The 16,934-nt window shown below is 51.5% G+C and overlaps 1 protein-coding gene across 1 annotated transcript in view; it reads left to right on the top strand.

The window, feature by feature from the left end:
* MELK (maternal embryonic leucine zipper kinase) overlaps positions 1-16,934 on the top strand; it is a gene marked incomplete at its 5' end in the record, with an annotated part of 116,699 nt that overhangs the window by 37,694 nt on the left and 62,071 nt on the right. The window contains one exon of the mRNA XM_082246439.1: positions 565-633. Within this exon, the coding sequence (XP_082102565.1) occupies positions 565-633 (69 nt within the window). The remainder of the gene's footprint in view (positions 1-564; positions 634-16,934) is intronic.

Here is a 16,934-nt window from a genome sequence, read left to right as displayed (position 1 = left end):
CTGGCACTGTACCAGCCAGCCACCCACATCCACTGGCACTGTACCAGCCAGCCACCCACATCCACTGGCACTGTGCCAGCCACCCACTGGCACTGTACCACCCACCCACTGGCACTGTACCAGCCACCCACCCACTGGCACTGTACTAGCCTCCCACCCACCCACTGGCACTGTACCAGCCAGCCACCCACCACAGGGTGCCAGCCAGCCACCCACCACAGGGTGCCAGCAAGCCATCCATTAAGCATTAAACAAAAATAGCATCTTCAGTACCAGATTTTTGTTAAAATTGTCTATTTTTCAAAACTTTAAATGTCCAAAATATCGGCCCATACCGATACGTTGTGACCAAAATATCGGTATCTGCCCTGAAAAAAACATATTGGTCTATCCCTACTCCTAAGTATGCCTTTTTTAGGAAGGCAGTACTAAACTGTATTAGTACAACAGTGGCAAAAATTATTTGTGCAGTCTGAGGAACAATGTACATTTAAGTCTGCATTGTATTATTAAACAGATCTGTTTGCAGTTTCAGAGTTGATGTTTTGGCCTTGCCTTTTGCAGAGGGGAAAATATGACATCCCAAGATGGCTTTCTCCGGGCAGTGTGCTGCTTCTTAGCCAAATGCTTCAGGTATGTGTTTTTCTGCAGGGATATGTTCCTAGTTTTCTCCTATAGTGGTTATAGCCATCTTCAAATACATCGTTACTCAAGATTGGAGAGTTCCCAATAAGTGTTTTTACATATTTGGTAAAACATTGTGCTGAATGATGCTGTTCAAGGTAGGAAATAATTAGTGTGGTAGAGTTATACAAAATTACATTGCTTGAAATGCAGGCTACAACATCTAAAAAAACACCCAATAGAAAAAAAAAAAAAAAAAAAAATTCTCTATGTATCCAGTCAGGGGCACAGCTTTATGGATAATAAGCAACCAAAGGTTATGCTGCTGTCTACAGAATGAACACTAGGCACATAGAAATGGTATTCCAATCCCCCAGAGGCTATGGCCCCTCCCACCTCACACATGCTCAATTGTAATAGGCAGTCCAAAGAAGAAATATAACGTAGGAGGGGAGGGAGGAGTGGACTTTAAGAATGATTTTATTGTAAGTACAGAAACCCTATTTCTCTTGCGTCCTCTGACAATCGCCGCGGCCACTAGGGGGCCATCCCTCAGCCATTACCAGAACCCAATCTGATATTACTTCAGTTTGAAGCTGCCTAGCATCAGGAGCAGAGCTTTAGGTCTTCTCTGCTAAGACCTAGCGTCTTTGCTTTCTTATATTTTTTTTTCTGAATGTAAGTGTTTTTTCTTACACAATAGATTTTTATTTCTTCTCACTATCACTAGTTAGTCAGGGATTCCTTTCCTGGAGGACTACAAGTGACTGCAGAGCTGGGTCTCGGACTGGGTATCGTAGATCCTTAGAGTCCCAGCCTGCCATTGAGCATCGCAGGTTACTGGTACGCCCAGGCCTCGCAACGACAGTGCCCCTCCATATGGGGGCGAGCCTGCGGAGCTGTGCTTCGCAGAGGAGGTTTCAACCTGGATCGCCCGTGTGTTGCCAGCGTCTCTCCATGGATGATGGCACCCCCACTTAGGGTGGGGGGTCTCCTGTTTTTGAGCGGTGCCCGCTGCTGGACTGGTGAGTACTGAACCCCCTTGTCCCTGGGGACGTTTGGGGAGTTGTGGGCCCACTCCTAGGGGATAGCAGGGCTGGCGGTCTCTGTAGGATCCCTCTTCTGGCCGGGTTGTGGTTTTCCCTCCCCTCCCTGCCCCCACTGGGGGCGCTGCATGGGAATGCTGTGGGGGTCTCCCTGGGGTCCCTGCTAATAGCCAGAAATGTGTTTGGTGCATTTATTTTGCAGCCGTTTGGAGCGGCCGCCACTTTAGTGGTTTGCAGATTCTAAGCTCTGTGTAACAGCCGCCATGTGAGAATTCTGCTCTGGCTGCCGGTCGGGCGCCATCTTGGATGTGGGCAACATGCCTAGTAAGGGCAAGCGGCCATTTTCCCTGTGACTTTTGTCATTGACTTTCAATAGGCTCCTTTTGTCTGGGCTCGAGGGCTGGCCTCTGATGTGAGGTCACTTCCTCCACATTTTTATCCTGTGAAAAATGTGCTGACAGGCTGGGGATTTTTGCTTATATCTCAACCATTATTCGACCAAATCAAATTATTTTTTTGTGTGTTTTCTCAAGAAGCTCTTTCCGTTGGTGCAGATTCCGGGGGGTGGGGTGGGGCACGGGAACCGCCGATTTAAAGGGCCAGCGTCCCTTTTTTCATTTAAGGCAAAAATGGTCTCCCGTGATAATAAATCCCCCGCTGACCTGCTGGGGACTTCGGGTATCCTCCCCCCCTGGCACCCATATCTGCTGCTCTGGCAACTTGGCGTCCCAGGTGAATCTGCTGATGACGGCACGCTCCTCCATAAGAAACGGCCAGTGCCCTCCCAGTCCTCTGATTCTTAGCCCGAATTGGTTGCCATGGACGATGGTCCCCCTGAGGGGTCCAGGTCCTCCACGTTGAGGGAGAGGAGGAGGGGGAATCTTCCTCCTCGGTAGCGCGGGAACGCGTTACGATGGATGCTCTCATGGGCGTCCTAACAGAAACTTTCTATCTTAATGATGCGCCAGCTCAGTCAAGTGGGCGGTCTGTTTTGCTCAGGTTCTGCAGACCCCAGACAGTTGGGTCAGGCTTTTTTCCTCCCCGGTGGATTTTCACGAGATCGTGAATGGCCAGTGGCGGCGCATTAGGGCATGTTGGTGGGGCCTAGCCATTTTTTCAACCTCTCTCCGTTTTTTGGAGGCAGTAGACAAATGTTGGTCGGTGTCCCCAAGCAGGGAATCACACTGGGTCTAGGCTGAATAAGTCTACCTTGCTGCCAGTAGGGGATTCCCGGTATTGGGGATCTGGCTGATTGGCGTGTGGAAGCGCTTGCCCGCCTCATTTATCTAGTGGCGGGTTCCCTGTTGCAACCTGTGTTTTGCCTCAGTGGTGGCCTCTCAGGCGCTTATGACATGGTGCAAGGGGCTTCGCAGCAGGATCAGCTCATCCACACTGCGATGTTCCTGGGCGACGCGGCCTTGGACGTGGCTCCGTTGGTCGCCCGGTTGTCGGCAGTGGGGATTGCGATCCACCGCATTACATGGTAAAAGTGCTGGTCGGTTTACCACGCGTCCTATAAGATGGTATCTGAGGTCCCCTATGAGGGGGATCGTCTTTTTGGGGTAAGTCTAGCTGATAAGGGGCTTACGGGAGGTAAGAGTACTAGTCTGCCCCAGGTCACCAAGGGAGAGCCTCCCCGCACACAGAAGGGGCCCTCCTTCAAGACTCCACATAATTGCCTTCGTGCCTTTGGGACGCAGAAGAAGGGTATACCCTTCGGACTTCTCAGTGGCCACGAGGGGATGTGGTCGGGTAAGCCAAACGCCGGTCAGTCTGGTTCGGCGGCCCAGTCCACCTCTCCCTAAAGGGAAGCTCTCCCCATTGTCAGGGTGGGGGGGCATCTGCTTTCTTTTCAGGAACCCTGGTTGTCCGGCATTCAGGACAGGTGGGTTCACAAACCAATTTAAGTGCTCAAGATCGAGTTGCTCTCGCCCTGCAGACAGGTTCCTCCCGTCCATTCTTCAGCTGTCCCCTGATCGTCTCAGAGATTTCATGGGGGCTGTGCATGGTTTGCTTGCACATGGAGTCATTGTACCCGTTCTTTTTTCGGAAAAAGTTTTCGCTGTTTTGACTCCGACCTGTTCACGGTACCCAGGAAAGGGGGCACGGTTTGTCCGATTCTGGACTGGTAGTCCCTGAACCGCTTTGTGCGGGGACGTTCAGGATGGGACCCATCCGGTCGGTGATGGCCTCGTTGAGGGCTGGGGAATTACTGCATCCGTTGGCTTGCAGGATGTGTATCTCCACATCCCTATTTCTCTTACGTCCTCCGACAGTCGCCGCCTCTTCATATTCGTCACTAATGGGGTTATTGACCTTTGCTCCGTAGGAGTAGCTAGGCAACAGAATATATTAATATCAAAGCTTTTAGCATATCCCACCCCCAGGGGGTGGTCCCCTCAGTCAATAGCTCCCTGCTTTCTGCATTTCCAACTCAGTTTCTAATGCCTAGCTCAGGAGTAGGTTGGGCTGTTCCTGTGCTGGGGCTCTTAGTCTCAGCTTCTTTTCTCTTTTTGGTTTTATTTGGAGTTTTTTTTCTCTTTCTTTTACCTAGCTGTTTATTTTCAGCGTTAGTTAGCTTCTTCTGATGAAGATGATCGTGCGGAGCTGGGTCTCAGTCTGGCCACCCTGGATCCCAGGGTTCAGGGCCAGGGGCTTCCCAGCCTGCCATCGAGCGTTCAGCTTAGGTTTTACCCTGGCACATTGAACGACCCATCCCTGTTCGCTGCAGGGATGCTATCGGTGAGGTGGCTACCTCACTGGACGCCATTGCGGTTTCGCACCGCAGTTCCACTGCGTCATGCTTGCGACACTCCCTGTCCTCAGTGCAGCGGTTTGGTCGCTGGAGCAGGCTCCCCACGCCATCCGGACAGGTAAGTGTAACTCTATGTGGGGACCTGTCTATTTGGGTGTCAGTCTGGGACTGTGTGACCCTGCATGTCTGTGTGGCTGCTGTGCTCCCTGTCAGTTCCTGTGTGGACTTGCTGCCTGTGTGTGGGCTGTGAAGGGGGGGGGGGCTCTCCCGCTCTACTGGGTGTAAGCATGAAGCAGTCAGATTTTGGGCATGCTGTGCGGCGATCGATCGGACCACATGTCGGCGCCATTTTCTATTTGCCCAAGGAATCCTCAGCCGAGCGGCCATGTTTGTGTAGCCTTGCATAGGCTTCATAGGGGCGGTCAGTCTTGCATCACTTCCTTTTGCTCTGGGACAGCGATCGGTGGCAGCAGCCTGTGTGATCTCTCCAGGTTTTTATCTTCCCATTTTTCCTGTATTCCTTGCCCAGTTTCTTGTCCCTGTGGGGGTCGGTGTATTCAGTGGGTGCGGTGGGCTACGCTCGCCGCGCTCTTAAAGGGGCAGTACCCCTTTCTTCCTTATCTTGCTGGGGCATGGATTCTCAGGATTGCAAGTTTCCTCCCACCTTGGTGGGGGGCCAAGGGGCTGCTGCTTCCCCCGAGGGGGCTGATCTGGCCACTATTGTGGCAAACTTAGCTGCTCAAGTGCAGATGCTGGTGGCTGATCGATCCACAAAACGGCCCAGAGTGTCTATTTCCTCTGATTCAGAGGGCGATGGGGCTGCTATGGCTGGAGTGCCCTTCCTCAGGGTCTCACTCATCTCTAGACCTTGTGGGGTCTGACGGGGAGGCTGAGGTGGAAGGGGTTGATAATTCTCCCCCTGGCTCGTCTGAAGAGCTTGCACTCATGGATGAGTTGGTTGCTTCTATCAAGCAAACGCTGCATTTACAGGATGAACCATGTCCTCCAGTTTTGATGTCCTCTTATGGGACGCAAAGAAAGCGCAAAACATCGCAGGTTTTTCCTTGCTCTACGGAATTTCAGCGCGCTGTTGATGAGCAATGGCGCAATTTAAAGAAGCCTTTCGCTGTGCCGAGTAGGTTCAAGCTGCGTTATCCATTTACTCCCGCCACTGATGAGCGTTGGTGTGTGCCGCCTCAAGTGGATCACGCGGTGGCGATTTTGAATAAATCCACTGCGATCCCTGCTGAGGATACCCCGGTTTTCCGGGACCCGACGGACAGGAGATTGGAGTCTCTGGCCCGTCATGCTTATACGGTTGCTGGTTCTATGCTGAAGCCTATTTTTGCTTCCATTATGGCAGCCCAAGCCATTGCGGATTGGACGCAGGTGCTCAGGCGCACCCTGGTGGCTGACTCTGCCCCGCCGACAACTTTGGCTATGGTGGATCAAATTCATCAGGGTGTCATGTATTTGTGTGATGCGGACTTAGATATGGTCCCTTTGGCTGCGCATCTTTCTAGTGTGGCGGTCTTGAACCGTCGCCTGATATGGCTGAAATGTTGGTCTGTTGACCAGTCTTCTCGCAAGACTTTAGCTAATTTGCCCTACGCGGGATCTCGCCTTTTTGGCGAATCCTTGGATACTCTGATAAAGGGAATTTCTGGGGGTAAGAGCACTCTCTTGCCCCAAACTCACAAGAATAAGTTTGTTCGTGGTAAGAAGAATACCTCGTTTAGGGCCTCTCAGGGGTCCTTTCGTGCCTTTCGGTCGCACTATAAGGGCAAGCCCTTCAAGGGACAAGGCTCCCAGAAGAAGCCGTGGGCGGGTAAGCAGAAGTCCGGCCAGTCCGGGTCTGCTGCCCATAACAACACGGCCTGAAGGGACGCCCTCACCCGGTTCTGGGGTGGGGGGACGTTTGCTCGGTTTTCTTCAACCCTTGCTGAACCGCATTCGGGACAGGTGGGTTCAGGAAATCGTTCAATCTGGATACAAGATCGAGTTTCTCTCTCGGCCAGTAGGCAGATTTTTCCCCTCAAACCTTCAGCTGACTCCAGAGCGATTGCAGGATCTGCACCTGGCGGTGCGGGACCTGCGGGCCCAGGGAGTGGTGGTTTCCGGTGCCTCATTGGGACAGATTTCGGGGGTTCTATTCCAATCTGTTCACTGTGCCCAGAAAGGAGGGCAAGGTACGTCCGATTCTGGATTTGAAAGCTCTGAACCGCTTTGTGCGGGTTCGCAAGTTCCGCATGGAATCCCTGCGATCAGTGGTGGCTGCCCTGGTTCCGGGGGAATTCATGGCCTCCATCGACTTGAAGGATGCATACCTTCACATCCCCATTTTCGAGGGTCACCAGAGGTACCTTCGATTTGCCATTGCGGAGGATCATTATCAATTCGTGGCGTTGCCCTTTGGTCTCGCTTCGGCTCCGCGGGTTTTCACCAAGGTGCTTGCGCCGGTTCTGGCCTTATTGAGGGCCCGGGGCATTTCTGTCCTGGGGTATCTGGACGATATCCTGATTCGGTCTGCGACCAGTCAGGGCCTGGTGAACGACCTGTCCATCACAATGCAGACTCTGCAGGAATTCGGTTGGACGATAAATTTTCCAAAGTCAACGTTGTGTCCGTCGGTTCGTCTCCCCTACCTGGGGATGATTCTGGACTCTGTTCAAGCGAAGGTCTTCCTGCCGGAAGACAAGCTTCGGACACTTCAGTGCGAAGTCAGGTCCCTCAGGGACAATCAGTGCTCGTCCCTCCGGACGTGTATGAGGTGTCTGGGATTGATGGTTTCGGCCTTCAAAGCGATTCTCTTCGCCCAGTTTCACACACGGGAACTTCAGGCGGAGGTCCTGGCCATGTGGGACGGGCGTCCGCAATCTCTGGATCTGCGGCTGTCGTTGAGCCGTCTCACCAGCAGGGGTCTTTTGTGGTGGCTCCAGTCCCCTGCGGTGTCGGGGGGCAAGTCCTTTCGTCCTTTGTCGTGGACGGTGATCACCACGGATGCCAGCCTGTCGGGCTGGGGTGGTGTTCTGGGCGTTCTGTCCGCCCAGGGAACTTGGTCGGAGGAGGAATCCTCCCTTCCGATCAATCCGATCAACATTATAGGAATTGCGAGCGATAAATTCTGCGTTGGACGGACAGGCTTCAGGGCCGTCCAGTTCGGGTACAGATGGACAATGCCACAGCGGTGGCCTACATCAACCACCAAGGGGGCACCAGGAGTGCCCGAGCGGCGCGGGAAGTAGCCGACATTCTGTCTTGGGCCGAGACGCACGTCCCGGCGATATCTGCTGTTCACATTCCGGGGGTGGAGAACTGGCAGGCGGATTATCTGAGCCGCCAGACCCTGGACCAGGGAGAATGGTCCCTTCACCCGGATGTCTTCCAGATGTTGTGCGCGAAGTGGGGGTTCCCAGATGTGGACCTGTTCGCGTCTCGTCTAAACAACAAAGTGGAAAGGTTCGTGGCAAGGACGCGCGATCCTCGGGCAGACGCCTCAAACGCGTTAGTGGCGCCCTGGCATCAGTATCGCCTGATGTATGCCTTTCCACCGATTTCAGCTGCTGTCCAGGCTCCTTCGCAGGTTGGCCTCGGAACCGCACACGGTGATTCTGGTGGCACCGGACTGGCCTCGCCGGTCTTGGTACGCAGACCTCGTGAATCTGGTGGTCGACGCTCCGTGGCGTCTGCCACTTCGAGAAGATCTCCTGTCCTCAAGGACCGATATTCCATCCTGCTTTACAGTCGCTGGCTTTAACGGCCTGGCTGTTGAAAGCCAGGTCCTGAAGGATAGGGGTCTTTCCCCTGAGGTCATTCCCACTTTGATCAAGGCTAGGAAGGCCTCTTCGGGGAATATTTACTACCGTACTTGGAAGGCGTATTTTGCCTGGTGTGAGTCCAGGGGGTATTCCCCTCGCTCGTACTCGGTGTCGAGAGTGTTGGCTTTCCTTCAAACGGGCGTGGACCAGCGTTTGGCGCTGGCCACGATTAAGGGTCAGATTTCTGCGCTGGCCGTTCTTTTTCAACGCCCTGTGGCGTCTAACTCTTTGGTTAGCACCTTTGTTTAAGGGGTGCGGCATTTGGTCCCTCCTAGGAGGGAGCCTTTGCCTCCGTGGGATTTGAACCTTGTTCTGTCCGTGTTGCAACATGATCCTTTTGAAAAGATCAGGGAGATCTCGTTGTCTCTGTTGTCCAAGAAGGTTGCCTTCTTGGTGGCGATCACTTCGGCTCGCAGAGTGTCGGAGCTGGCGGCCTTGTCCTTCAAATCTCTGTATTTGGTGATTCACTTGGATAAGGTGGTCTTGCGACCTAACCCGTCTTTTCTTCCGAAGAGGATCTCGGAATTTCACCTCAATGAGGATTTTGTTCTGCCTTCGCTTTGCGCGAAGCCTAAGCATCCAAAGGAGGTGGCGTTGCATTCCTTGGATGTTGTTAGGGCGATCAGGGTTTACCTGTCATCGACTAAATCCTTTCGCAAGTCGGATTCTCTCTTTGTCCTTCCTGAGGGACCTCGGAAGGGCATGGCGGCGTCGGCTGCGACCATCGCCAAATGGATCAGACAGACGATTGTGCAAGCCTATGCTTTGAAGGGGAAGGTTCCTCCTTTTCCTGTGAAGGCCCACTCTACCAGGTCTCTGAGTACGTCTTGGGCCTATCGTCATCAGGCTTCTGTGGCCCAGGTATGTAAGGCGGCGACTTGGTCGTCCGTTCACACCTTCTCAAAATTTTACAAAGTGGATGTTCAGGCATCGGCAGATGCTTCCTTTGGCCGTAAAGTTCTTAGTGCGGCAGTGCCTTAGGGTCCCTTGTTAGGGCCCTTGGCTGTTGGGGTGTTTTTACCCCTAGGTTACTTGTTCTTTCCTGGGTTGTTGCTCCTGTTGAGCACGTTTTCCTGTTGCCCAGTTGGTTCTCTTTGGTAAGGTTCCTTTCTCTGATGTGGGTACTGCGTTGCTTTAGGCGCGGCTGCTTTTTTCCCACCCCTCATGTCTATACTGCTATGGGACGTCCCCATTAGTGACGAATATGAAGAGGCGGCGACTGTCGGAGGACGTAAGAGAAAACTGAATTTTGGTAAAATCTTACCTGTAAAATTCCTTTCTCTGAGTCCTCCGACAGTCGCCGCCCCCGCCCCTCTTTTGGGGTTTATGTACTCTACTGCTATGCTACTGAAACTGAGTTGGAAATGCAGGAAGCAGGGAGGTATTGACTGAGGGGACCACCCCCTGGGGGTGGGATATGCTAAAAGATTTGATATTAATATATTCTGTTGCCTAGCTACTCCTACGGAGCAAAGGTCAATAACCCCATTAGTGACGAATATGAAGAGGCGGCGACTGTCGGAGGACTCAGAGAAAGGAATTTTACAGGTAAGATTTTACAAAAATTCAGTTTTTTGAGGGTCATCAGAGCTTCTTCGGCTCCCAGGGTTTTCACCAAGGTGTTGGCTCCGGTCTAGCTTTGCTGCGTTTACAGGGCATTGCGGTCCTGGTTTGCCTGGGCGACCTCTTGTAAGGTCAAATTCATGTGTAACCTTGGCAAAATATCTGGATGTGAAGGTTCAGGAGTTTGGGTGGGCCGTCAATTTGAGAAGTCGGCACTGACTCCCTCTACTCGTTTCCAGTACCTAGATGGTCCTGGACTTTGCTCAATCTTGGGTCTTCCTTCCGGAGGACAAAAACCGGGACTTTGCGGGAGGAGATCGGAGCTGAGAGGAGATGACGATCTCTCCTCTTTGCGGACCTGCATGCGGGTTCTGGGACGGCTGGTCTCGGCCTTCGAAGCAGGTCCGTTTGCTCAATTTCACACCAGGTCTCTGCAAGCGGAGATCCTGGACAAGTGGAACAGGACACCTCGGTAAGGAGTATTTCCTTGAGTCATCCGGGTCGGATCTCCTGTGGTGGCGCTGACCGCTGTCCTTGACACAAGGTCGGTCCTTCCGACCTCTATTATGGATGGTTGTCACCATGGATGCCAGCCTGTCGGGCTGGGGAGGAGTTCTGGGCACGTTTTGCGCCCAGGGGACGTGGTCGGTGGGGGAGACTTTGCTACCGATCAACGTCTGGAGCTCCGAGCGATCAAGCTTTGGCTGTTCCGGTGGTCACCTCGGCTTCAGGGGTATTCGGTGCGGGTATAGATGGACAATGACATGGCTGTGGCTTATATCAATCACCAAGGGGGCACGTGGAGTGCCCGGGCGGCCACAGAAGTGGCCGAGATTCTGTCCTGGGCCGAATCGCAGGTACACTCTCTGCCTTTCTCACTCTGGATGTGGAACTCTGGCAGACGGACTATCTACGTCGCCAGACTTTGGACTGAGGGGTATGGTCCCTACATCCGGAGGTGGTTCACCTCCTGTGCGCCCGGTAGGGGACCCTGGGCGTGGATTTGTTTGCGTCCTGTCTCCACAAAGTGGTAAGGTTCGTGGCCAGAGCTTGCGATCCTCTGGCAGACGCCACGGATGCGTTGGTGGTGCCTTGACACTGCTATCGGCTACTGTATGCCTTTCCTCCGATTCCACTGTTATCCAGGTTCCTCCGCAGGTTGGCGTCAGAACGGATGTCAGCCATTCTGGTGGCCCCGTACTGGCCTCGACGGTCCTGGTACGCGGACATCGTTCAGATAATTCGAACCTCGATGGCAGCTTCCGCTGCGAGACGATCTGTCTCAAGGACCGATCTTCCCTTCTGCTTTACAGTTGCTGGCTTTGTCGGCATGGCTGTTAAAAGCTAGGTCCTGAGGGATAGAGGTCTTCCTCAGGTGGTCATCCTTACTTTGTAAGAGGCTCGCGAAGCCACTTCAAGGATGTTTTCTTCACCGCACCTGGAAAGCGTATATCGCTTGGTGCGAAGTGCATGGTTTTCACCCTAGTTCCTTCTCGGTGGAAAAGGTCTTGGCCTTCCTGCAGAAGGGGCGTGAATCAGCATCTGGTGCTGAATAAGGCTAAGGGTCAGTTGTCGGCCTTGGCCGTCTTGTTTCAACGACCTTTGGTGTCGCTTTCTTTGGTCTGCACCTTCATTCAAGAGGTGCGGCATTTGGCTCACCCCGAGGGGAGCTCTCTTGCTTCCATGGGACCTGAATTTGGTTTTTGTCAGTGTTACAATAAACCTCTCTTCGGGAACATCTGGGAGATGCCTGTCTGTGTTGTCACGGAAAGTTTTTTTCTGGTGGAAAAGCCGATTTAGAGCAGCCGATTTAGTAGTGTCACCACATACCACAGTATTTTATAAAGTAAAGAAAATCAGCGCTCCGCTCCTTTTTAAAGCGATGGACCTCTCAGAATAAATAGATAAAAATTGAAGAGAATTGATCAATAGCAAATGCAGATCAAGGTGCTTGTACACAAAGTGCACAAGCCAAGAAGGGTAAAACACTTAATTTAAAATGATGTATGTGCCAACGTTAAAAACAGATCGTGGGCATAATAATTCCAATATCAAAAGTGTCAAAAAAACATGATGCAAATATGAGAGTGATAGTAAATAATGATGACTAAAAAGGTCACCATGATGACTAAAAAGGTCGCAATGATGTAATCTTGTACAAAAGTTTTTATTTTGAAAAAAAGGCACTAACATACATCAAATACACGATACATGTGTACAATGAGTAAAGAAAAAACTGGAACGCAGAGAAATGGATATTGGCAGAACATGTTACAGACATAGTACGTGCGCCAACTGGGAAACAACACGGACCAAATAATGAATATCAACAAGCAGAAGAGCACAGGAGGGGACCTAAAGTCCTTTATTATGTCACAATGTAGGAAGGTCATCATAAGGAAAAGGTTCATTACGTTCCAATGAGCAAACAAAGGCTGGACCAGAGAGTACCAAGCCGGGAAGGAAAACAACAGTACGAGACAAAGACAAAAAAGAAAGGAACAGTGAGAAAGTAGGACAAACAAAAAGAGAGACGACAATAGAGAAAGGCTAAAGAAGGGGTGGGGAGGAGGAAGGGGGAGAGGAAAAGGGGGGGGGGGGACAGGCCCTGCGGGGTGTGCATCCAGGAGGCATTTAAAGAGAAAGAAGGGTGGTCTGGAATCTAGAAGGGGCAACGGTAGAGATCCAGGGGTCCCACACCTTAAGAAACTTAGCGTGAGAATCAAACTATCGCAGTCAACTTTTCATTAACGAGAATATCATTCATACGGTTTTTGGCCGCCTCAAAACTAAGCAACGGGGTCTTCCAAGATCGAGCAATGGTCCATTTCGTAGCCTTAAACCAGTGCTGAGCCAACTGCCGCTGTGCACAAGTCAAATCAGGTATAGGCTTGCACAAGAGAGCCTCATACGGATCCTTCTTCAGGGTGACTTGAAAAATATTACGGAGTAAGGCATAAATCCTAATCCACAGTCTGCGCACCCTGGGACATGTCCACCAAATATGCGCCATAGTCCCCTCCTGAGCGCATCCCCGGAAACACAGGGGGGAGTAGGCGGGTATAAATTTAGCCAGTCTGGCCGGAGTATAGTACCATCGGTAAAATACCTTGTAAGCATTTTCCAGAATCAAGACGTTGCGGGAACACTTAGAGAGCCGCCGTCATGTGCTGCCAATCTTCCTTGCCCAGACTGCCCCCCCAGTTCTAGTTCCCAGTTAGAATGATAGGCCGTGAAGGGGGTGTATCGCAGGCGATAATAGAAGCATATAGAAGGGATATGAGTCCCGGCGAGTGGGGCCGAGCCCTACAGATGCTCTCAAATGGCGTAAGCGTATAGGGTAAGGGTCTATGCTCAACAAGTTGCTGAAGAAAATGATGGAGTTGCATATAACTGCTCCCGCAAAGGTATATCATGCGAGGAGCGAAGGGCCCCAAAGGGAAGTATCTTCGTGGGGGTAAACAACGAGTGGACATCCACAAAGCCATGGTCAGTCCACCAAGAAAACACACGCGGATTAGTGAGACCAGGTGGGAACATAGGGCAAGGGAAGAGACACATTAAAGGTAAGTGGGGTGAAATCAAGTTAGCGGAGTACTTGACGGAGTCCCAGAGGCGGAGAGAATGGAGGAGGCAAGGGCGCAAGTCCGGCGGTCGAAATTTAGGAGGGAGCCAAGGAATAGAAGAAAGGGGGACTGGACTGGCATCCACCAGGTCAATCGTGGCCCATAGTGGCAACTGGAACGTGTCATGTAAGTGAGAGAGAGGGGCTATCGACGCCACAGTGTAGTATGCCTTCAAGTTCGGTACCGAGAACCCCCCAGAAATCTTCTGAGCATACAGAACGCGTTTATTAATGCGGGGTCTGGAAGAGCCCCAAATAAATTGCAGAATCTTGCGTTGATGAATACGTAAGATATGAGAGGGGATCGGAACCGGCAACACACGGAAATAGTACAATAGTTCAGGAAGATAGGTCATACGAACGGCCGTGATCCTGCCAAACCAGGACAAGGAAAGGTGAGACCAAGAGGAAAGTAAGGACGTCAAATGGCGAAAAAGTGACGGATAATTAACCGCATAAAGACCTTCATATGTGGGAGATAATTTAATACCCAAATAGGGTAGAGCAGGGTGCCATTTAAAGGGAAAGGCTGCCTGAAGGGCCACCACCTCATCAGGAGGCAAAGTAACTGACATCGCGTTCGATTTGGCAGAGTTGATATGCAGGCCAGAGAAAACAGCAAACTCATCTAGCAAAGCCAGAAGGTTAGGTAACGAAATTCTAGGTGAAGTAAGGGACAGCAAGATATCGTCCGCAAATAACGATATTTTATGCGGGGAGCCTACCACTTCAATGCCCGAGATGTCATGATGGGTACGTATAGCTTCAGCTAAGGGTTCCAAGGCCAAGACAAACAGCAGGGGGGACAACGGGCACCCCTGCCGCGTACCCCGGCCAATGGAAAAAGGGAGCGACTCGAACCCATAATATTTGCTACGGGCCTGGGGGGAATCGTAGAGGGCAGCAAGCCAGGACAGAAAGGAGGGGCCGAAGCGGCGGAGAACAGTCATGAGATAAGGCCAAGACAGGGTATCAAAAGCCTTGGTCACGTCTAGGGATAAAAGCATAGTGGGTATACGTCGTTGAAGAGCAAAATGCTGTAGTTGAATAATTCGCCGAATAGCGTCCCCAGCCTGCCGGCGGGGCACGAAGCCAACCTGATCCTTCCTGATCAGGCGAGGAAGGAAGGAATTTAGGCGCGTAGCCAGTATTTTGGTTAATAGCTTCATATCAATATTGATAAGCGAAATTGGGCGAAAATTAGCCCATGAAGAGTGATCCCGATCCGGTTTAGGTAACATGACCATGTTGGCCGTTAGTAAGTCTGGAGTAAGGGATTGTCCATTTTTAACAGCGTTAAACATCGCGGTCAGATGAGGGGCCAGGACAGTGGCAAACTTCCGATAAAACAATGCGGTAAAACCATCTGGGCCAGGTTTCTTCCCCATCTTCAGTTCCTTGATGCATTATAGAACTTCGGACTCCTGAATATCACGATCCATAAGAGTCGTATGGGAAGCCGAAAGCGTGGGTAAGGAGACACGTTGCAAGAAGTCATCCGCAGCGCGAGAGTCAGCCTGCGCCGGAGCCGAATACAGCCCAGCAAGGCGACTATGGAATTCCTCCAGGACTCGAAGAGGGTTACTAGTGAGCACATTGTGGCGAGTGCGCAAAGTGACGGGGGTAAATTTAGGGGCAAAAGTCCGTAATCTGTTTGCCAACATGGCGTTCGGTTTGTTAGCTTTGGCGTACCACATTTGGCGAGACCAACGTAGGGTTCTCTCCGCCCTATCGGTAAGGCATAATTCCAGCTCAGTTCGGCAAAGAGCCAGTAATCTGCGATTGGTAGGAGTCGGAGCCTGCTTAAAGGCGGAGGAAAGACGGTCCAAACGAGCCTCCAATGTTTGCTGAAGCTTCAGCCGTTCCCGCTTCCGGCGGGAGGCTATTTGAATAACCCGGCCCCGCAGCACTGCCTTATACGCTTCCCACAGTGTCACTGGGGAAGAAACCGAGCCCGCATTGAGATCAAAATTTTCCTTGGAAGCTTGTAAAAGCTCCGCTTGAATATCCGCAAAAGATAACAGGGAGTCATTCATTATCCAGGAGGAACGCTGAGGCATACTTAAAATAGAATTGCATTCCACCAGAAGAGGGTCATGATCCGACCAGGGGACGGCCAAGATGGAAACAGAACGAACCAGGGGGAGGTGTTTCCGTAACATAAAAACATGGTCAATACGAGAGTGGGAACAGTGAGGGTGAGAGTAATGTGTATAGTCCCTACCGTTGGGGTGCAACTCACGCCACAGGTCCACAAAATCAGAAGACTGCAAGGAGGAAACAAAGCGCTTGGCAGCAGACGAAGGAGCAGCTCTCTCAGGGGGGTATTTATCCAAGGAAGGGTTCAGTACAGTATTGGAATCTCCCTCCAGGAGAAGAGTGCCCCTGGCATGGGACATGAGAAGGGAGCAGACATGGGACAGGAAGGGGCCCGGATTAGAGTTGGGAGCATAGTAGCTCAAAATCGTCACCTCAGTGTCCTGAAGAAGGCCCTGGAGCAAGAGGTACCTACCCTCAGGGTCCGCTATTTGCTTGTCACAGCGAAAGGGGACAGCTTTGCGAAACGCGATCAATATCCCCCCCTGCTTAGTTTGACCAGTTGCCAGAAATACCTGTGGGTAATGAGCATCAAAATATTTGGGGTGCGAGGAGGAGGAAAAATGGGTTTCCTGGAGGCATGCTATATCTATATGTTTCTGGCGGAGGAACCGAAAAACTTTAACCCTCTTTTGGGGGGAGTTCAACCCCTGCATATTCAGGGATAACCAGTTAAGCGTCATTTAAAAAAAGAATACAAAAAAAGAGCAACTCACCCTGGATCATCCGCCCCACAGGACCTGGGAGGGGAAAGAAACAAGACGGAGAGGAAGAGGAGAGAACCACAAGGAGAGGCAGGGACAAAAAGGGAAACAGAGAGACACAAAGACGAAAAAACATATCATTAGCACAAAAATGGTAACGCACAAATGCATCCAAGCGTGGACCCGAAGGACCACAGATGCGTCGGGGGTTGGCCAGGACCAAGATCCTGGACAAGATCCGACACAACAGGAGGGCGGTGGTCCACCAGACCCCTCCGCATGAGAAAAATAAAGGAGAGCTTCCGCGGATACCCAGGGGGGGCACAAAAGTACCAAACCCCCAGGCACCGCAAAGGCCCCATAAAAAAAGAAGAAAAAATTTAGCACTGCAGCGACGACAGCTCAATAATATCAAAAAGGAAAGGGATCATCAGGTAAGCATTATAAGGCACCAAAAAACAGGAAAAAAAAGGTGATACAAAAAGGACTCCTCAATAGTACAACATTGCAATAGGATAAGTGAGATACACTATCAAAAACCGGAGAGAGTCATACCCAGTGGGTGCAAAACGGCACAGTATAACAGTAAAAAATAAAGTAATAATAAAAAGAAAAAAAAGAAAAAAGGGGACAACACTGTCCGTAGAACAAAAAGTGCAGCCAGGGGCAGAGTGCGAACCCCCAGCCCCCCAGTACCCGAGG

The sequence above is a fragment of the Pelophylax lessonae genome, assembly GCF_965119305.1.
Source record: "Pelophylax lessonae genome assembly, chromosome: 1".
Lineage (NCBI taxonomy): Eukaryota > Metazoa > Chordata > Amphibia > Anura > Ranidae > Pelophylax > Pelophylax lessonae.
The sequence above is the reverse complement of the archived record's forward strand: the minus strand, read 5'-3'. Positions and strand labels throughout refer to the sequence as shown.